The sequence below is a fragment of the Eucalyptus grandis genome, chromosome 11, assembly GCF_016545825.1.
Source record: "Eucalyptus grandis isolate ANBG69807.140 chromosome 11, ASM1654582v1, whole genome shotgun sequence".
Lineage (NCBI taxonomy): Eukaryota > Viridiplantae > Streptophyta > Magnoliopsida > Myrtales > Myrtaceae > Eucalyptus > Eucalyptus grandis.
Window position 1 is genome coordinate 47,740,553 of NC_052622.1, and position 16,353 is coordinate 47,756,905.

Below are 16,353 nucleotides of genomic sequence, written 5' to 3' on the forward strand. Positions count from 1 at the left end.
TTGCTATGTTTGGATTTCATTCGGAAAATGATTTCAATCTCGGAACTTTATCTCAAGTCAAAAAATATATTCTTTTTCTTTTTCTTTTTTCATGGCCTCTCTTATTGTCCCTGCTTCCGGTTTTACTGCTACATGAGCCCTTTCACAAGATTAAAGGAACTTTGAAGCGCAAAATATCTTCCCCTTTGTTCGCATACTTTGCTTTTCTTTTATCGTTGTGGGTAATGCAATTTGTACGATATTGATTCTTTTATCCCAAATACAAATTTACTTTTCAACAAATCAAGAGCATTGTCCAAAAGTCTTTAAACTTATTACACATTTTGTCAATTCAGTCATTAACCTTCCAATTTTGTCAATTAAATTCTAATATTTTTTACATTTTGTCAATTAAATTCATCTAATTAATTTTGATTAAAAAAAAACGTTGACATAGATGCTGGCCATCCTAATGACATTGTCAATTTGACTTACACAATTTTAATAATCTTTTATATTTTTCCTTTTTTTTTTCCTTTTATCTTCTTTTTCCCTCCTTTTTCCCTTTTTTTTTATAATAATGAATATGTTTCTCTTGAAGATTTCTCACTTAACGTAAAAATTATTTTCTTTATTGTAGAACCAAAGATATATATGTGCGTCCTTGTGAAATTGAATTAGTGCGTTTCCACACGGTTAATTACAAATGGAAAATGGTGGACCAAATAGGAAACATGAGAGACAATATATATCAATGATGATGACATAATTGCAAAATAAATTACCTGGGGAATGATAATACTTGGATATTTGTTAATTTAGAAATAAAGCGATTTTTATTTACTTCATATCATTGGAACACCAAATCTTAGGAGTCATAAATGTCTAAAAGAATTGACTCCTCATGGTAATAGAGAAGAAGTGCTTTTCATGGCATTAAAGAAAACACTTATATAAGAATCATTAGTTGGAAATCGATAATGCATTTTGAGGAAAACAAACTAAATAGAACTCGAAAAAAATCTGAAGTGACGCTTTTTCCTTTATTTAGTTGTCCTCACTGGTGGCCAGTCACTGGCAGAAAGAGGGGAAACAAAAAAGAATTGAAAACAAAAGGAAAAAAAGAAAAAATTATAAAAAATTAAGAAAAATGTAAAAATTATCTACATCAACGTCGGTCTTACCACGTAGAACAACGACATCTAGATAAGTGATTTTTAATCAGAATAACTACACTAGCAAATCGTGAAAACGTTTATGACTGGATTAACCAAATTATAAGGTTTGAGAGGTAACTTCTCTAGATAAGATGAGATTGAGACTTTTAGAGGACGACAAGCTCAACCCTCACCATTGGCTAGTCACCAGTCATTATCGAGGCTCGGGGACCAAGGCAAGATGGAAAAAAAGAAAGAAAAGAAAAATAAATGAAAATAATATAATATAATATAAAAAATGATAAAATAAAAAAAATGTAAATAATTGTCCACGTCAACACTAGAAGTATCATGTAAGAGGGACGGCATCCACATTAGCGATTGTCAATTAAAATTAACTAAAATGATTATATTGGCTAACTGTGAAAATGTTTGGAACTAAAGTGTTCAAATTGAAAGATATAGAATTGAATTGACATCCGTGTAACAAATTTCAGACTTATTAGTAATTTTTCCTATAACTAGTTAATGGCTCGTGCGTCCCCCACCACGTTAGTACTGTATATTTGTGAAGTATCTTGGATATTGACTATATGACCAAATGTTATTTTGATTCAGACCAAACTAAAAAAAAAAGAATGCAACCGCATAGAAAGTGATTATATAAATATCATTTTTAACTTGTCACGGAAACGTGACGTTTCTTTTAGAAACTCATCTTTATTTGGGCTGTTATAATAGTCACATAGAAAGTAAAAACTTACGCATGAAGGCTATAAAAATCATTTGAGCGATGACAATGTTTTTTTCTTTTTTCCTTTTCTTTTTTGTCACATGAGCGATTACAATGCGAAGATGACGTTTTTCACACTAAAGTATAAAGAATGTATGGTCTTTCCTCATTTTATAATTTTGTAGGTAACTTATATAAAATTTTCCTTAATATGTGAGGAATAGTTTCTTATGCTTTAGGGTTAAAATCAAATAGTGGGACAATTTTCAATTCACTAATAACCTTTCTAAAGAATCAGTTCTAAATTGGTTGAACGGGCCAAATTCCCAAATCACCCCATCACCCAATGATAAAAAAATAAAAATAAAATAAAAAAAGCCTCATTTCTTCAACAACAAAAAAAAAAAAAAATCCCGTGTTGTAGCTCATTTGGCAGCAATTCATCACCAGGAAAAGTACCAAAAAGTCCTAAACCTATTGCATTGGTACCAATTCAGTCCTAAACTTTTAATTCAACCAATTCAATCCTAAACCTTTTAATATTGATATCAATTTAGTCCATCCGGCCAATTTTGGTCAACCGACGCTGACGTGAACGTCGGCTAGTGATTAGACGCTAACGTGGCAATTTTTATGATTTTTTTTTCAAATTTTTTATTAATTTTTTTAATTTTATTTTTTTTTCCTTTTCTTTTCTGCTTTCTTCTTCAAGGTTGCCGGTGAGGCTCGCCGGCCACCGGGCGAGGGCCGTGAAGCCCCTCGCCGCCGGCGAGGGTCGCAGCCCTCGCCCGACCTCTCCTAGAGCCGCCGGCGAGGCCATGGCGGCCATCGCCGAGGCGGAGGCAAGGGTCGCGACCCTCGCTCGGCCTCGCCCGGCCTTGCCGCTAAGTCCCCAACACCTCCTCCGCTATTGACCTCGAAGCTTCTCGACCTCGTCACGGCCTCCCTTACCTCCACGAAATCCCAATTCGAGGCCCTGGTCCCCCACCTCCCGCGACTCACGCTGCCACTCCTCCGCCCGATCTTCGCCTCCAAAACCCTAGCTCGCCGTCCCAACACCCTCCTCTCCTTCTTCCAAGGCTCGCCGCGGCCCTAGGCCCGCGGCCCTAGGCGAGGCCGAGCAAGGGTCGCGACCCTCGCCTCTGCCCTAGTGATGGCTGCCATGGCCTCACCAGTCGCGGGCGAGACTGGCCTCACCCAGATCCGGGCGAAGCCGCCTCGCCGGCAGCTCTAGGAGAGGCCGGGCGAAGCCGCCTCGCTAGCGGCTCTGGGAGAGGCCGGGCGAGGGCCGCGACCCTCGGCGGCGGGCGAGGGCTTTGCAGCCCTCGCCCGGTGGCTGGCGCGCCTCCCCGGAGGCTCGCCGGCAACCACGAAGAAGAAAGCAGAAAAGAAAGGAAAAAGAAAAAAAATTAATAAAAATTAATAAAAAATTCGAAAAAAATCATAAAAATGGCCACGTCAGCATCCAGCCACCGGTCGACATCCATGTTAGCATCCGACCACCGGCCGACATTCACGTCAGCATCGGCCGACCAAAATTGGCCGGATGGATTGAATTGGTACCAATATTAAAAGGTTTAGGACTGAATTGGTCAATTGAAAAGTTTAGGACTGAATTGGTACCAATGCAATAGATTTAGGACTTTTTTGGTACTTTTCCCTTCAATCACCTCAACAATGTATTGCTGCATTGGAAAAAGATAATAGCATAAATTAAATCAACGGACTCCTCTGGTGAATCACATCATAGCGGGAATATCAAAAAAAATAACTGTTATGGAATTGACCTGTCCCAAGACAGCAAGAAATAATAAGATCACCATACAAAAATATCACTTGAAGAAGACAAAATATCAACGATCAAAAAAAAAAAAAAAAAACTCAGGATTGTGCTTTATCTTCCTTTTATTATGCATATCCTTTATTAATCCTGATTGACTGTAATTTATATTATAATATTCTAATACTTTAGATAGTCGCTCTGTATATACGCTCATGTACTCTTCATTATGGTTTACTCAGAAAGTACACATCTCTAATCCCCTTTATTTTTATCTAAATAGACATAAGAACACTTGGAAGTCCCTATATTACAAATAGCAAAAGGTTGAAATCAGACCATCACTAGGAAAGGTATTACAGAGATCTCCCAAAAGCACTAAGGCTAAACAGTTTGCATTAGAGATCTACTGCAGATGTTCTTCGTTTTCTATTTTGTACAAGTTGATAACAATTGATATTTGACCCAGTCTTTTTCATCCTAGTTAGTATACTGTCTATAGTATCCTGTTCTAAAACCCCGCGGCCTTTTAAGCCCGTTTGATGGGTCGAACTCATCTACTCCCGAAGCATGTCTACGTGAAGTTCCTGTCAGTGATAGTGATCTTGTTCGAGTTTATCCATGTGATTGTATCGCGTGTTTGGGCCCCCAACGAGGGAATACAATCCGTAATCATCAGCCCGCACGGCCCAATCCACGGCAAAAGACAAAGCACTCTTGTCACTTGTCACCTCTCGCATTAATGTATGTCAGTGTCATGACTCTGTCTGAACCGTCCCGCCATGTCACCTGCGAAAAAGCTTTGGGGGAGTCGGTCGTCCATTAGGCTTCTTTTGCTTAGTGTCCAAGGCTGTACCACGCACCCTATAAAAAGGGCAGTGTTGACTTGTAATCGTGCAAACCCCCAAATTCTTCTTCTTCTCGGCATCCATCCATGTCATTCGATTAAATGCAAAGTGCTCCGTAACATTTCAATTCTCTTCTCATCTATCTCTCTCAGCATGTTGTTGGAGATCATATGTGGGTTGGTTATCTACAAACTGTTTCGCAGCCTCTTCTGCGGCAGCGCCGTCTGCAGCAGCGCCGATGACCCCTTGGACTTCGACTTCTATGCTTCCAATGCCCTCTTCTCTGTCGCTGCCCAGTACTTCCTACTTTTCCCGCTGCTTCTTTTCTTCTTCTTTTTGCTAGTGTCATGTGATCAGAGATCCGCCCACCGTTCATCGACAAGCTAAGCTAAGTTGATCATGAAAGTGATGGTAGTGTTGGTTGATTCGTAATTCTGTGTAATACAGGCTTGAGAAACTTTATGATGGGAAGGCTTATGTTGGTCTCCGGATTCCCGATCCCGACACCCGTTCCAGGCAGCACATCGACTTGGCCTTCGTCACTGAAGGGTCTCTCTCAACCACGTTGAACTTTCATAGAGTATTAAACTTTCAGTTTCCTCCTTTGACCCTCAACAATTTGTACCTCCTTTTTTCCTTTTCAATGCAGAAAAGTTTTGGTGGTTTCTGTTAAAAACTTTGCGGGCTTCATTTCCAGATGTGAGGATGGCAGCTGGGTCTGCAGAGATAAAACTCGTAACAAAAAGAAATTGCATCCCGACCCTGTACGTCATGTTTACTCCACTCTCATTAGTCATTGTTCAACTTTACGTTTCATCTGTTTCTTAAATTTCAGGTTGCAGAGGCTAAGAAGGCAGCTTTGATTCTTGAATCATATCTTAAACGGAGAGGAGTTGCTCTACCTGTTGGATCCGTTCGTTACTTAGTTGTTCTTCCTAACCCAAAGTCCAGGTATGTTATTATATTTTTACTGAAAATGTAATTGTCTACAGTGTTTCACCCATGTTATTTTGGACTTTTATATTTTTCAAAAATCAGGGGCACATCGTATTGTCGAAATGACTGCTTATTTGCGAGACTTTTTGTTGCAAGGGAAAATTATTCATGTTTGACCAAGTTTAAGGGCCTCAGGAATTGCAACTATTCAAGTACCTTTTTTAGTTTATGAGCAATTTATAATTCTGGGATAGATTGAGAGAATTTTTATCGACTGCTGCACTACAGCTATTCAGAAGCAAATGGTTGCAGGACCCCCTTATAACCTCAGGCGTGACAAATTATCTTGATCTTCAATGATTGTCATTCATTCTTTGATCGTTGGTGAGAGGAGCTGCTAATGAATAGGAAACCTTAATAAGGTGCAAGGTGCATGACATGCAAATGCATGTCCGACTTCTAATTGATGTACAAAAAGAAGAGATTCTCATCCACCATAGAGTCTGCTCGACGTGGACCTGCAAATGGTTGCTTCTCTAAATCATATATTTAAGACAAGAGTGATTGGAGTGATATCAACTGAGTCCGTGTGGGAAGTAACACCGACAGTTGAATCCATACATTGATCTTAAACCACCATCATATGCAATGTTTTGACACATCATGCTATGGATTGCTTAAGCTTCCGTTTCTTCTCTCAGTTACCTTAAACGTCCACCACCGGAGGTTATTACATATGCACAATGGGCACAGCTGAAACCCGAATTAAAAAAGAAACCAGAATCACAAAGCATGATTTATGGTTGGATAAAGGGAGCTTTCTGTGGTGCGAAGACAGAAATGCAGGAACCCATGCATCAACAAATTAAATTTGTTCTTGGCACCAGTCCGATATGGGATAGGTTCGTTTCTTATGTTTAATGAATATTAATTGTTGCATTTGGCCAATGTGTGGGTTTTGCACATTTAGTACTCTGTTGTGATATTTCTGTTGATCTTTTCTTGACATCCTTGTTAAGTTTCTGCACTTGGAGAACGAGACCTGGTGGCCGTGTAAATTATGTTTGAAATCGTTGTTTTAAAATCCAGACGAGACTGTCTGGTTTATGTAGTTGAACTAGGAACTAGACTTCAGTCTGCTCCTCTTTTTCTTTGGCTCTTCTTAGTGAAAGATGGGAAGAGCCCAAATTGCAATCGTATCTGGCCAGCACAGGTTTCTGTTAAATTGGTGAATCTTTCGAAAAGAATCTGGACTTATATCACCTCCACCGTTGTTTAAGCATGGCAACCTGGGTCCTTTGTTCTCCAAAGGCACCAATGACAAATGTCAATATTTAAGCCTAGCAAGTATGAACGGAGGATAGGAACAGAAGAGAGTGCCCCCTCGATTCGAGCAAGAGTAATGTGCAAGCTCTTGCTCAAATCTTATTGCAAAATGGTGATATGGAGGAACAAGTGTGTGTGAGAACTGGGAAGGGGGAAGGAGAATCGATTATCTAAGAATCGTATTTGAAAGATGTTTGAGCAGGCGGGAAGAAATGAGCAGGCCGTGCACGCACATTCTGCAGTCAGTCCTTACCTTGGTTGCCTGAGCTCGCTTACTTTTGAAGAAAGAAAATTGCATGATATTCCTTAAGCCTGGCAAGCCTCCAATCCCATGCTTGTCTTATATCTAGGAATGCTTTAAAAAAGCATATATAAATAATTCTTTTTTCCCAGAAAGATCAGTTTTATTTTTGTTATGCATATGATCCAGCAGGAGCGTTTATTACAACTTTGATCCAGAAGTTAGTTACAACTTGTTTTGACCGTGCGTTTGACGATTTAGACGAATGTGTTTGGAGTGACTTTTATCATTTTTATCTTTTTTATTGTTTAAAATTTTATGGCAAGCATTTAGACTTTTTTCTTAATGTGAAATCCGTCAAAATCTCTCAAGACATACAAACTTTCTATAAGTAGCTTCACCCAAAAAAAAAAAAAAAAAAAAATCAACTTCTTTTTGAAATTCGTGCTTCTGCTTCCCACTCTCTATATAATGTGATGATACTCATCTACACCTGCTTGTAAGAAACAAATGGGACACGAGAAGACCAATTAAATGCACAACTTTAATCATGCTTTGTAGCTATTATTATGGATACTCTGAGCATTCTAACCCTTATGTAGGTTGGAGCTTAAAGGAAAGAAGTACGTTTTGGGAGAGTTCCTGGAATTTGAAGGGAAACAAGAAGACATCCGAGTTTTGAGTAATATCAGAAGATCGAAAATTGATCGTTTGATCGTTCAAAAGACAAGCATGTTTGGATTAGGTAATCTCACGAGCATTTCTTTGCGGTTCTTAGCTCTTGGATTATTCCTTTAGGGCTATATCTTTCTTCATCTATAGTTGGAGGAAATTTGCTTCAATTAGGCTTCTGATTGATAAGCAGAAATAGCAACGCCCACATTTCTTTACTTCTAAGGTTTTATATGGGTAATATATAGCTGTAACCCATTAATTATAAGACCTCCAACCAAGATTGGACAGAAGCACAACCCTTTCTTTTAGTCCTGATTACTGTATATCATCTTTCATGTGAGTCGGCAGCTCCGTTGAGGCTCCAGGTTTTGTACTTTCCCCGTGATTATCGAAGTGAAGGAGTCTCATATTTAGAGTTGAAAGAAGTGACCGTGAGATCAAACACTGAGATTCTCTTCCAGCCTGCGGACGCCAGCAAAGTCGGGAAGGTCGACCTGTCTTCAGTTGTCTCTATGACACTGAGTGCGTAAGATTTTTATGACAGGATGAAGATTCAAGCAATGACCTTTACTATGCCATTCTTGAAAGTCCTGTCATGTATCTTATCGGCTTGTTTGTGCTGAACAGATATTCCATGTAAGATATACTGTAAGATCTATTTTTAACTCTGATAGAATTTTGGTGAGGAAGAGGGAATCCACTGGTATTCGCTTGAAAGGAAATGAAAGGTTGCGCTATTTCAACTTATAGTTTGGGCGATTATTGATACAGTGAGATATGACGATAATTTTCCTTTTCCTTTGGCTGTGTTGATACTTTTCCTGCGATATTGTGCGTCACAAGAAAATGTTAGGAACTTGGTATCAGACCCTGTAGCTAGAAAGCTCAAATAGTTAAAAAGATTCTCCATTGCGTAATGGCACTTGTTCCTGGCAGCAATGTTGGAGATAGATACGATTTTATCATTGACCTTTATTTTAATTGATCCAATCAAAGATACTCAAGATAAAATAGGAAATTGTAATCGTATTGTAATATTATTTATTCTTTCCATTATTCTTATCTTTTTTATTATAAATTTATTCATATACAAGGATGAAAAGAAGATGAAAATTTTGCCCTAAGCATACGTCTTCATCGTTCTCGTTATTCACTTCCTTTCTTCTTCCTTCTTGTTCTTAGTTTTGTTAACATGGTATGAGAGTAGAGTCGAATAAGGGACTTTGAAATCGACCCAAACCAAATCTGATCAAACCGACCAGACCAAACCAAACCTAACGGCTAGGGTTTGACGTCACTCCAATCCTTGCACCGATGCCGACGGTAGCAACTCGATTTTGTTGGAGAACCGCCTAGGAGAGTGATCCGAAGCTCTGTCAAACTAGGGTGATGTGGTGCCTTATCAGGGCAAGAAGAGACCTCCAATCCTGCAATTGCTATTTTGGAGGATTTGACGAATCGGATGAAGGAGATTTTGATCCAGAATCAAACTCAGAATCAGACGCCGTTGAATGAATTATCTACTCCACAAATTTCAATAAAGTTGGATGGGACCAATTATGGTTTATGGTCCTAAGTCATCGAGATGTACATCTCTAGGAAAGATAAATTGGGTACATCAATGGAGACCTTCCTCATCCTAAACCTAGTGATCCTGAATTTTGCAAATGGAAAACAACAAAATCCACAATGAAAGGATGGTTGATAAACTCGATGGAACCCACCTTGATTGAGAATTTTATAAGGTTCCTAATTGCGAAGGCAGTTTGGGATTTAGTTGCTACCACATTTTTTTTATGGAACTAATGCATCCCAGGTTTATGATCTAAAATAGCATGTGACTAGGATGAGATAATCTGGAGGACCTATTGAGACCTATTATAACGGTCTATAGGGTTTGTGGAGAGAGATTGACTTTTGCCGCCAAATCCGATGGTTTGCCCTACCGATATCGAGTGATGTAATTCAGCTATTCAAGAAGATGGAGTCTACATTTCCTTGACAGGTTGGATGACCGCTTGGATAAAGTCCAAGCGAACGTGCTTCATATGCAGCCTTTTCCCTCAGGTGAGTAGGCCTATGCTTGTGTTCAACGGGAGGACATATGGCAAGTGTGATGTTGGCACACGGAGATACGACACACCCATCTACAGCTATGGTGTCTCAAGGAGGCAAGACGGGACTGCAAACCTTTGACCAAACTCGGGGAATGCTGGCTTTACAAATGATAAAGTCAGGTGGTTTGACAAGAGGAGGTCAACCGGGTGGAGCACTACGAAGCAAATCTTCCTCAACAGCAATTAGTGGCTACTCCAATTGTAGGAGTGCAAAGCATACTAAGGAGACGTGTTCCAAATTAATTGGGTATCCTAATTGGTGGAAAGAGCTAAAGGCACGTTAACAAGTAGAGAGTGTAGCAAATAGAGGAAAAGGGCAAGCATCACTCATGACAAGGGAGGCTTAGCTATCACTGATGCCACAGGTAGAATCGAATAAAAAGTCAACCACTGGAGGTGAAGGTAATTATGATCATGCTTTCATTAGTAACTCTCAGGATAAATACAGTCAATGGATTATTGATTCAGATGCTATAGATCATATACCATCGCAACAAATGATTTTGTCAATCTTACCAAACCAAGGCGATAGAATATTTCAAATGCTAATGGGATTGTATATCTAGTGATAGGGGTTGGAACTATTACTATTTCCCCTTCTATATGTTTATTGAATACTTTACTTGTGCCATCTTTGTCCAAGAAATTGATATCAGTGGGGTAGAATTTTGTCTTTTTTAGGATATCCTTACGAAGGAGATAGTTGGGCGTGGTACTAAGAGGGGGGCTCTATTACTTGGATGACTTCAATTTTGGGAGGGTGCAACAAGTGCGAAGTTTATCTAGTAGCAAGGAGAAGCAGATTTGGCCATGGCATTGCCGATTGGGGCATCCTTCATTCGGCTATATGAGACATTTACTTCCTGAATTATTTTTTATTTTATCGAATTCAGTTTTTCAATGTCAAACTTGTATTTTGACTAAAGCCATCATGTGCCATTTATAATCAATTTGAATAAGAGTAGTGTTGCATTTTCATTAGTTTGTTTTGATGTTTGGGAGCCTTGTCTCGTTACTACACTTTTGTGAAGACGTTGGTTTGTTATATTTGTGGATGACTACACCTCAATGACTTGGCTCTGTTGTTTGAAACGTAAGGATGAGGTGGCTAATGTTTTTTGGGTGTTTCATAAAATGGTGCAAACACAATTTAGTGGGAAGTTACAAATTTTGAGAAGGGATAATGATGGAGAGTACACTAATGTGCAACTTAAGGAATATCTTCAAAAACATGGCCTACTGTATGAGACGTTATGCTCTTAGACACCACAATATAATGGAGTAGTAGAGTAGAAGAACAAACACATCTTAGAGATGGCTCATGCCCTTCTCACCAAAGGTCACGTTCCTAAATGCTTCTGCGATAATGTAGTTACGACAGCTATTCATCTCCTAAATCGAATGCACAAAGGTCTTTGCGAACTTCTATGGCTTAAGAGGTTAATGAAGGAACTCAATTATGCTCATATGTCCAAGATGAGGTTGTTCTACCACAACAAGGCGGCCATCGATATATCTAATAATCCTCTTTAGCATGACCGTACAAAACACATTGAAAAAGATCATCACTTCATTAAGTAGAACCTAGATACCAAGGTGGTTCGATTTCCGTATATAAACTCTAAAGATCAATTGGCGAATATACTAACAAAGGTTATATTGAGTAGGGTCTTTTACAGCTCACTTGACAAGTTAGGCATCCAAGATATCTATGCACCAACTTGAGGGAGGGGTAGTGTTGGAGATAGATACAATTTTATCCCTAACCTTGATCTTAATTGATTCAATCAAAGATAGTCAAAGATAAAGTAGGAAATTGTAATCGTATTGTAATCTTGTTTATTATTTCCGTTATTCTTATCTTTTGTATTATAAATTTATACATCTACAAGGATGAAAAGAAGATGATGAAAAATCTACCCCAAAAATACATCTTCATCATTCTCTTTTTTTCACTTCCTTTCTTCTTCCTTCTTGTTCTTAGTTTTTTAACAAGCAAAACCTTTATTTCCTCATAGCAGAACCGAAAGCACAACAGCCTAGGAAAATTTACTTGTTTCGATTGCCAATGCTTTGAAGGCAAAAAAAAAAAAAAAAATCTCCATGAGGAGGGTCTATTGTACTAATTCACCCTTTTGAAAGGGCACATTCTTCTGGCATTGACAATGCATAATGGAAATAACATCGAATTGTCCTCACTGCAACACTAGTTATAATTAACACTTTTAGTTCTAGACAATGTGATATAATTTCATAGAGAGATTGCTACTACATTTGCATTTGCAATGTTCTTTGATTTCTTTGTAGGACAACCTCCGGATCTTGGTATTTTTCTTCTCTTGGATGCACTACTTTCCAACTCGTCCACGTTTTTGTTTTTCTTCCCACCAGCATTTTCTCCGAGACTATACTCTAGGTTCTCCACACCTGAGTTCACTGGAGACCTATCATCAACTACTAACCTGTCTACTTCAGGTTCAATAACAAACATTCCGATCAATGTGTAATCCAACAAATATGCTTATCACAAGCTTGTCCATCCTGCTGAAATTCCTCTGATGCAATGAGACCTTCAAGGAGCTCCCTGATGCCTTCTCTCTAAAGACCAAAGAATCATATTGGTGAACTGATCATCTATGACAAAATGCAACCAAAGCTAGTTCCTCCTTTTAATAGAAAGTTGTCTAGATTCGATGAAGCACGTGGATGAAAACATCACATTTCATTACATGCGTGTTCCAACCAACCAAAATCTTCATTCAAGATGTCTTTCTAAATTACATAGGTCAACAAAACTCAGCAACATAATTTAGAAAGCGATTCTACATTTGTGAAGTCAAAAGAATGGTTAAGTAATGTCGATACATGCACCAACCATGTAAATTCAGCCTTAAGGTCAATGGAAGAGTTAAAGGAAGAGATTTATAAAGACAACACCGTCAATTGTCTCCGATGGAGAATGAATTCTAAGGGGTTGTGATTGCACGAATTGGGCAACATGGGGAGAAGTACACTATCAGTGCCATAAGTTGTGTACGGCATTTACTTTGGTACCAAAAGTTTCCGTCGGATCACTTAAATGCCAAATCAGAGAAAAAACGATTACTTTGGTGTCACCGGTGAGAGATTCCGGCCAAAATGATAACGTGGCTTTTATATTTGAAAAAAAAAAAAAAAGTCGACATGGCTTAAGATGGTCCACAATGGATGGTATAAAATGACGCCGTTTTCCTTTCTTCGTAAGAAACAACGTCGTTTTATACCATTCCACGTGGATTCACATAAGAAATGATGCTGCATTGCTCTACAGCCAAAACGGTGTCGCTAAAGAAGGAGTAAAATAGGGTTTGTATACGGTTCTCGCTTGACGCCGGTCATAGCTTGCTCATCCACCGTCACTCGGCTACCGCTGTAGTTGCACCGTCGTTCACGGCCATTCGCTGGCTGCATCCCCAACTCTCGCTCACTCAGGTTTGTCATGTTCTCTACGTGGGTCAATTTAATGAATAATTTAGGGTTCCGACGGGCAAATTAGGGCACGAAGGGCAAATTGAGGGCTCAGCTTAGGGGAAAAGTAGTGGGGAAAGTGGTGGAGATCTCACTTTTATGGGGACGAAATAGAAAAATTGAGGGTTTCGTCGTTCGTTCGTTTTCTGTTGTGGGGACCGAATAGAAAAATAGGGCGCGAAAGGGAAAATGGGGGCTTGACTCGGAGGGAAACAATAGTGGGACCGAATTTGTTTAATTAATTGGACTGCTTCTATGGGGGACCGAATGTGATTTAATTGAAAAATGGGTGGTGGGGACCTCACTTTGTTTATTCAATTCAGTTTCTTTTGTTTCTGTAAAGCCACCGAATTGGGGAGATTAGTCGCATTTGTTTCTTGACAACAAAATGACAATAACATGCATGTGAAGTTATTGATTCTGTCATGTGGTCCCAAAAAGAATGACTCTTTTTTGTTTTCATTGGATGCAACATCGACATAAACGCAAATCAGGTAGGCATCATTGTTTGCTATGGTTGAGAATTTGTTATTGGCACCGAGGATTGGGAATATACTAGTGGAAATGAAGGTATTATTTATGTCAATGTTCGGAAGCCATCATATATTGATTTTCTTAGGGATTTGGTGTATTTTTTACGATGCAAAGTGTAAAAACTACATTACTATGTTCCTAGGAAGGAATTGAAGGATGGTTTGAGATTTTTTAATGACGATAATGGTATTAAGGATATCATTTACCATTATCTTTACGGTGAAGAAACTAAGGTATATGTTAAGTATTATAGTAATGGTGAGGATGAGGATGAGGATAAGGATGGAGATGAGCAGACCACCACTGAAAGAGGAGAAGTGAGGGATCTTATTCAAGAGAGTAATTAGGTCGGGGATGAGTTTAGGTTAGATGAAGAGCAAAATGAGAGGGAGAGAAGTCATATTGATAGAAATGAACAAACAGGGAGATGTCCTGAAATCTTGGGTGAAGATGTGGGCGATGAAGACTTCATTGGATTAGAATGGAAATTACTTTATCTAGTGAATTGGAAGATGAATATTTGGCTTCAGTAAATTTCCCAAGTAACGAAGATGATGATGAACTCGCATAGTTAAGACAAAAGCAAAGGGAATTTTGAGAAAAAAACTTGCAACCTCAGCAAAGAGGCCCAAGCAAGCAAATAGGAATGGAGCTCCAGCTAAAGGTAATAGAAGTGAAGATGAAGAAAAGCTGCGGTGATGAAGTTGCTAGTTCGAAGAATGGAGCTTACAATGATGATGAATAACCTGCTCATCGAAGAAAAAGTAAGTACCATTGCTATAATCCAACTGTTGATAAACCTGTTTTATCTGTGGGCATGAGATTTGACGATGCCAAATAGTTCAAGGAAGCTATTGTGAAGGACTCCATTGGTGAATAGATGAGCGTTCAATTCATTAGAAACACGAAGGCATATGTGAGAGCTAAGTGCTCACAACCCAATTGTTCATGAAAGCTCTATGGCAGGTTGAGTAAGAAGGAGTCATTCCAGATTAGGTCCTTCTAGGAGGAGCGTACTTATCCAATTATCTTTATCAATAAAATGGTAATAAGTGTGTAGTTATCGAATCATTTTTTCAATACTATCAAAGCAATGCTTGAGATCAAAAGTCATCAATTTTAACAATTAGTGGAGGAGCAAGTAGGGATAATGTGTCAAGGAATCAATGCAAGAGAGCTAAGATAATGGTGATGAAAAGATTGATGGGTGGGTATAAGGAAGAATATGCATAGGTATGGGATTATGGTGGACGAATGCATGTTTCAAAACCCATCTAGTCGGGTATATGTAGAGGTTGTGGAGAGGCCACTTCCTGATCTTTGGCCTAGATTTGATAGATTTTATGTCTGTTTTAATACATGCAAACGGGGCTTCTTGGCTAGTTGTAGAAGAGTTATAGGATTGGATGAATGTTTTCTAAAGGGTTTATGCACGAGGGAGTTGTTGGCTGCTGTGGGAAAAAATGCCAATAATCAAATGTTTCCGATAGCTTAGGCGGTGGTGAAGATAGAGAACAATGATATTTAGTCCTAATTCCTCAAAAATTTAGGCCATGTTTGGTAACCATCCAAACAGGACCAAATTCTGATTCTTTGTTCCCAGAATCAGTTTGGGCCTAAAATCGCGTTGGTAAAAATTTTGTTCCCGGGAACAGATTGGGAATAGAATCAAGAACAAAAAAAAAGTTAATTCTTGTTCCGGGAACAAATTTGAGAATCAAAATCAAGAACTCTTCCTTCTTCCCTTCGGCCATCTCGCGACCGCTGTCCACCACCGCTCGCCACTTTGTGCCGCCGTCCACCGCCGCCGACCACCTCCGCCGTCCACCGCCGTTGCCGGAGGCTCGCTGGCCGCAGTGAGGTCCGGCGAGCTCCGATCCGGGCGAGACCGAGCCTCGCCGGGCCTGGGCAAGGCTGGGCAAGCCTCGCGACACCCGGCCTCGCCCGGTGCCGGCGAGGCTCGGCCGACGAGGGCTAGCCTCGCCGAGGGCGGCGGCGACGCTCTGGTGAGGTCACCGGCCCTCGTCGGCGTCGCCGATCCGGCGACCAGCCACAAGAAGAAGAAGAAGAAGATGATGAGAAAAAGGAAAAAAAGAAAAGAAAAAGGGGAAAAAAAAAAAGGAAAATGGGGAAAAAGAAAAAAAAAAAGTAAAAAAGTAAAAAAATTACTTAAAAATTAAAAGAAATTGATTTGGAACATAATTAATTAGCACGGTACCAAACGCGATTCTATTCCAGAATCAGAAATTTTGGACAGTTACCAAACAGCTTAAAATGCTTAGAATCAGTTCCTAGGAACAGAATTAAAAAGAATCGGTTCTGATCAGAATCTACTCCCGTGAATAAAATCGTTACCAAACGCGCCCTTAATAACTGACCTTGAGATAACCGATGGGGGAGGATGGGCATTCATGAGTGACCAACAGAAGGTAATTTTATTGTCAATTAATTCACTCCATTTTTAATATTAATTACTTGTTTATTTTTCCTAACTTGTATTTATTGGTTTGAATTTTTGTA

At 39.4% G+C, this 16,353-nt stretch overlaps 1 protein-coding gene across 1 annotated transcript; it reads left to right on the forward strand.

Annotated features, from left to right (window-relative positions):
- Nucleotides 1-4,562: 4,562 nt before the first annotated feature.
- Nucleotides 4,563-8,422, forward strand: LOC120289540. Its single transcript, XM_039304588.1, has 7 exons — nucleotides 4,563-4,793; nucleotides 4,945-5,046; nucleotides 5,147-5,261; nucleotides 5,333-5,448; nucleotides 6,135-6,335; nucleotides 7,603-7,745; nucleotides 8,024-8,422. Exons 1-7 carry the CDS (start codon nucleotides 4,651-4,653, stop codon nucleotides 8,203-8,205), a joined length of 1,002 nt encoding a protein of 333 aa, XP_039160522.1. The 5' UTR covers nucleotides 4,563-4,650; the 3' UTR covers nucleotides 8,206-8,422.
- The last annotated feature ends 7,931 nt before the right edge of the window (nucleotides 8,423-16,353 follow it).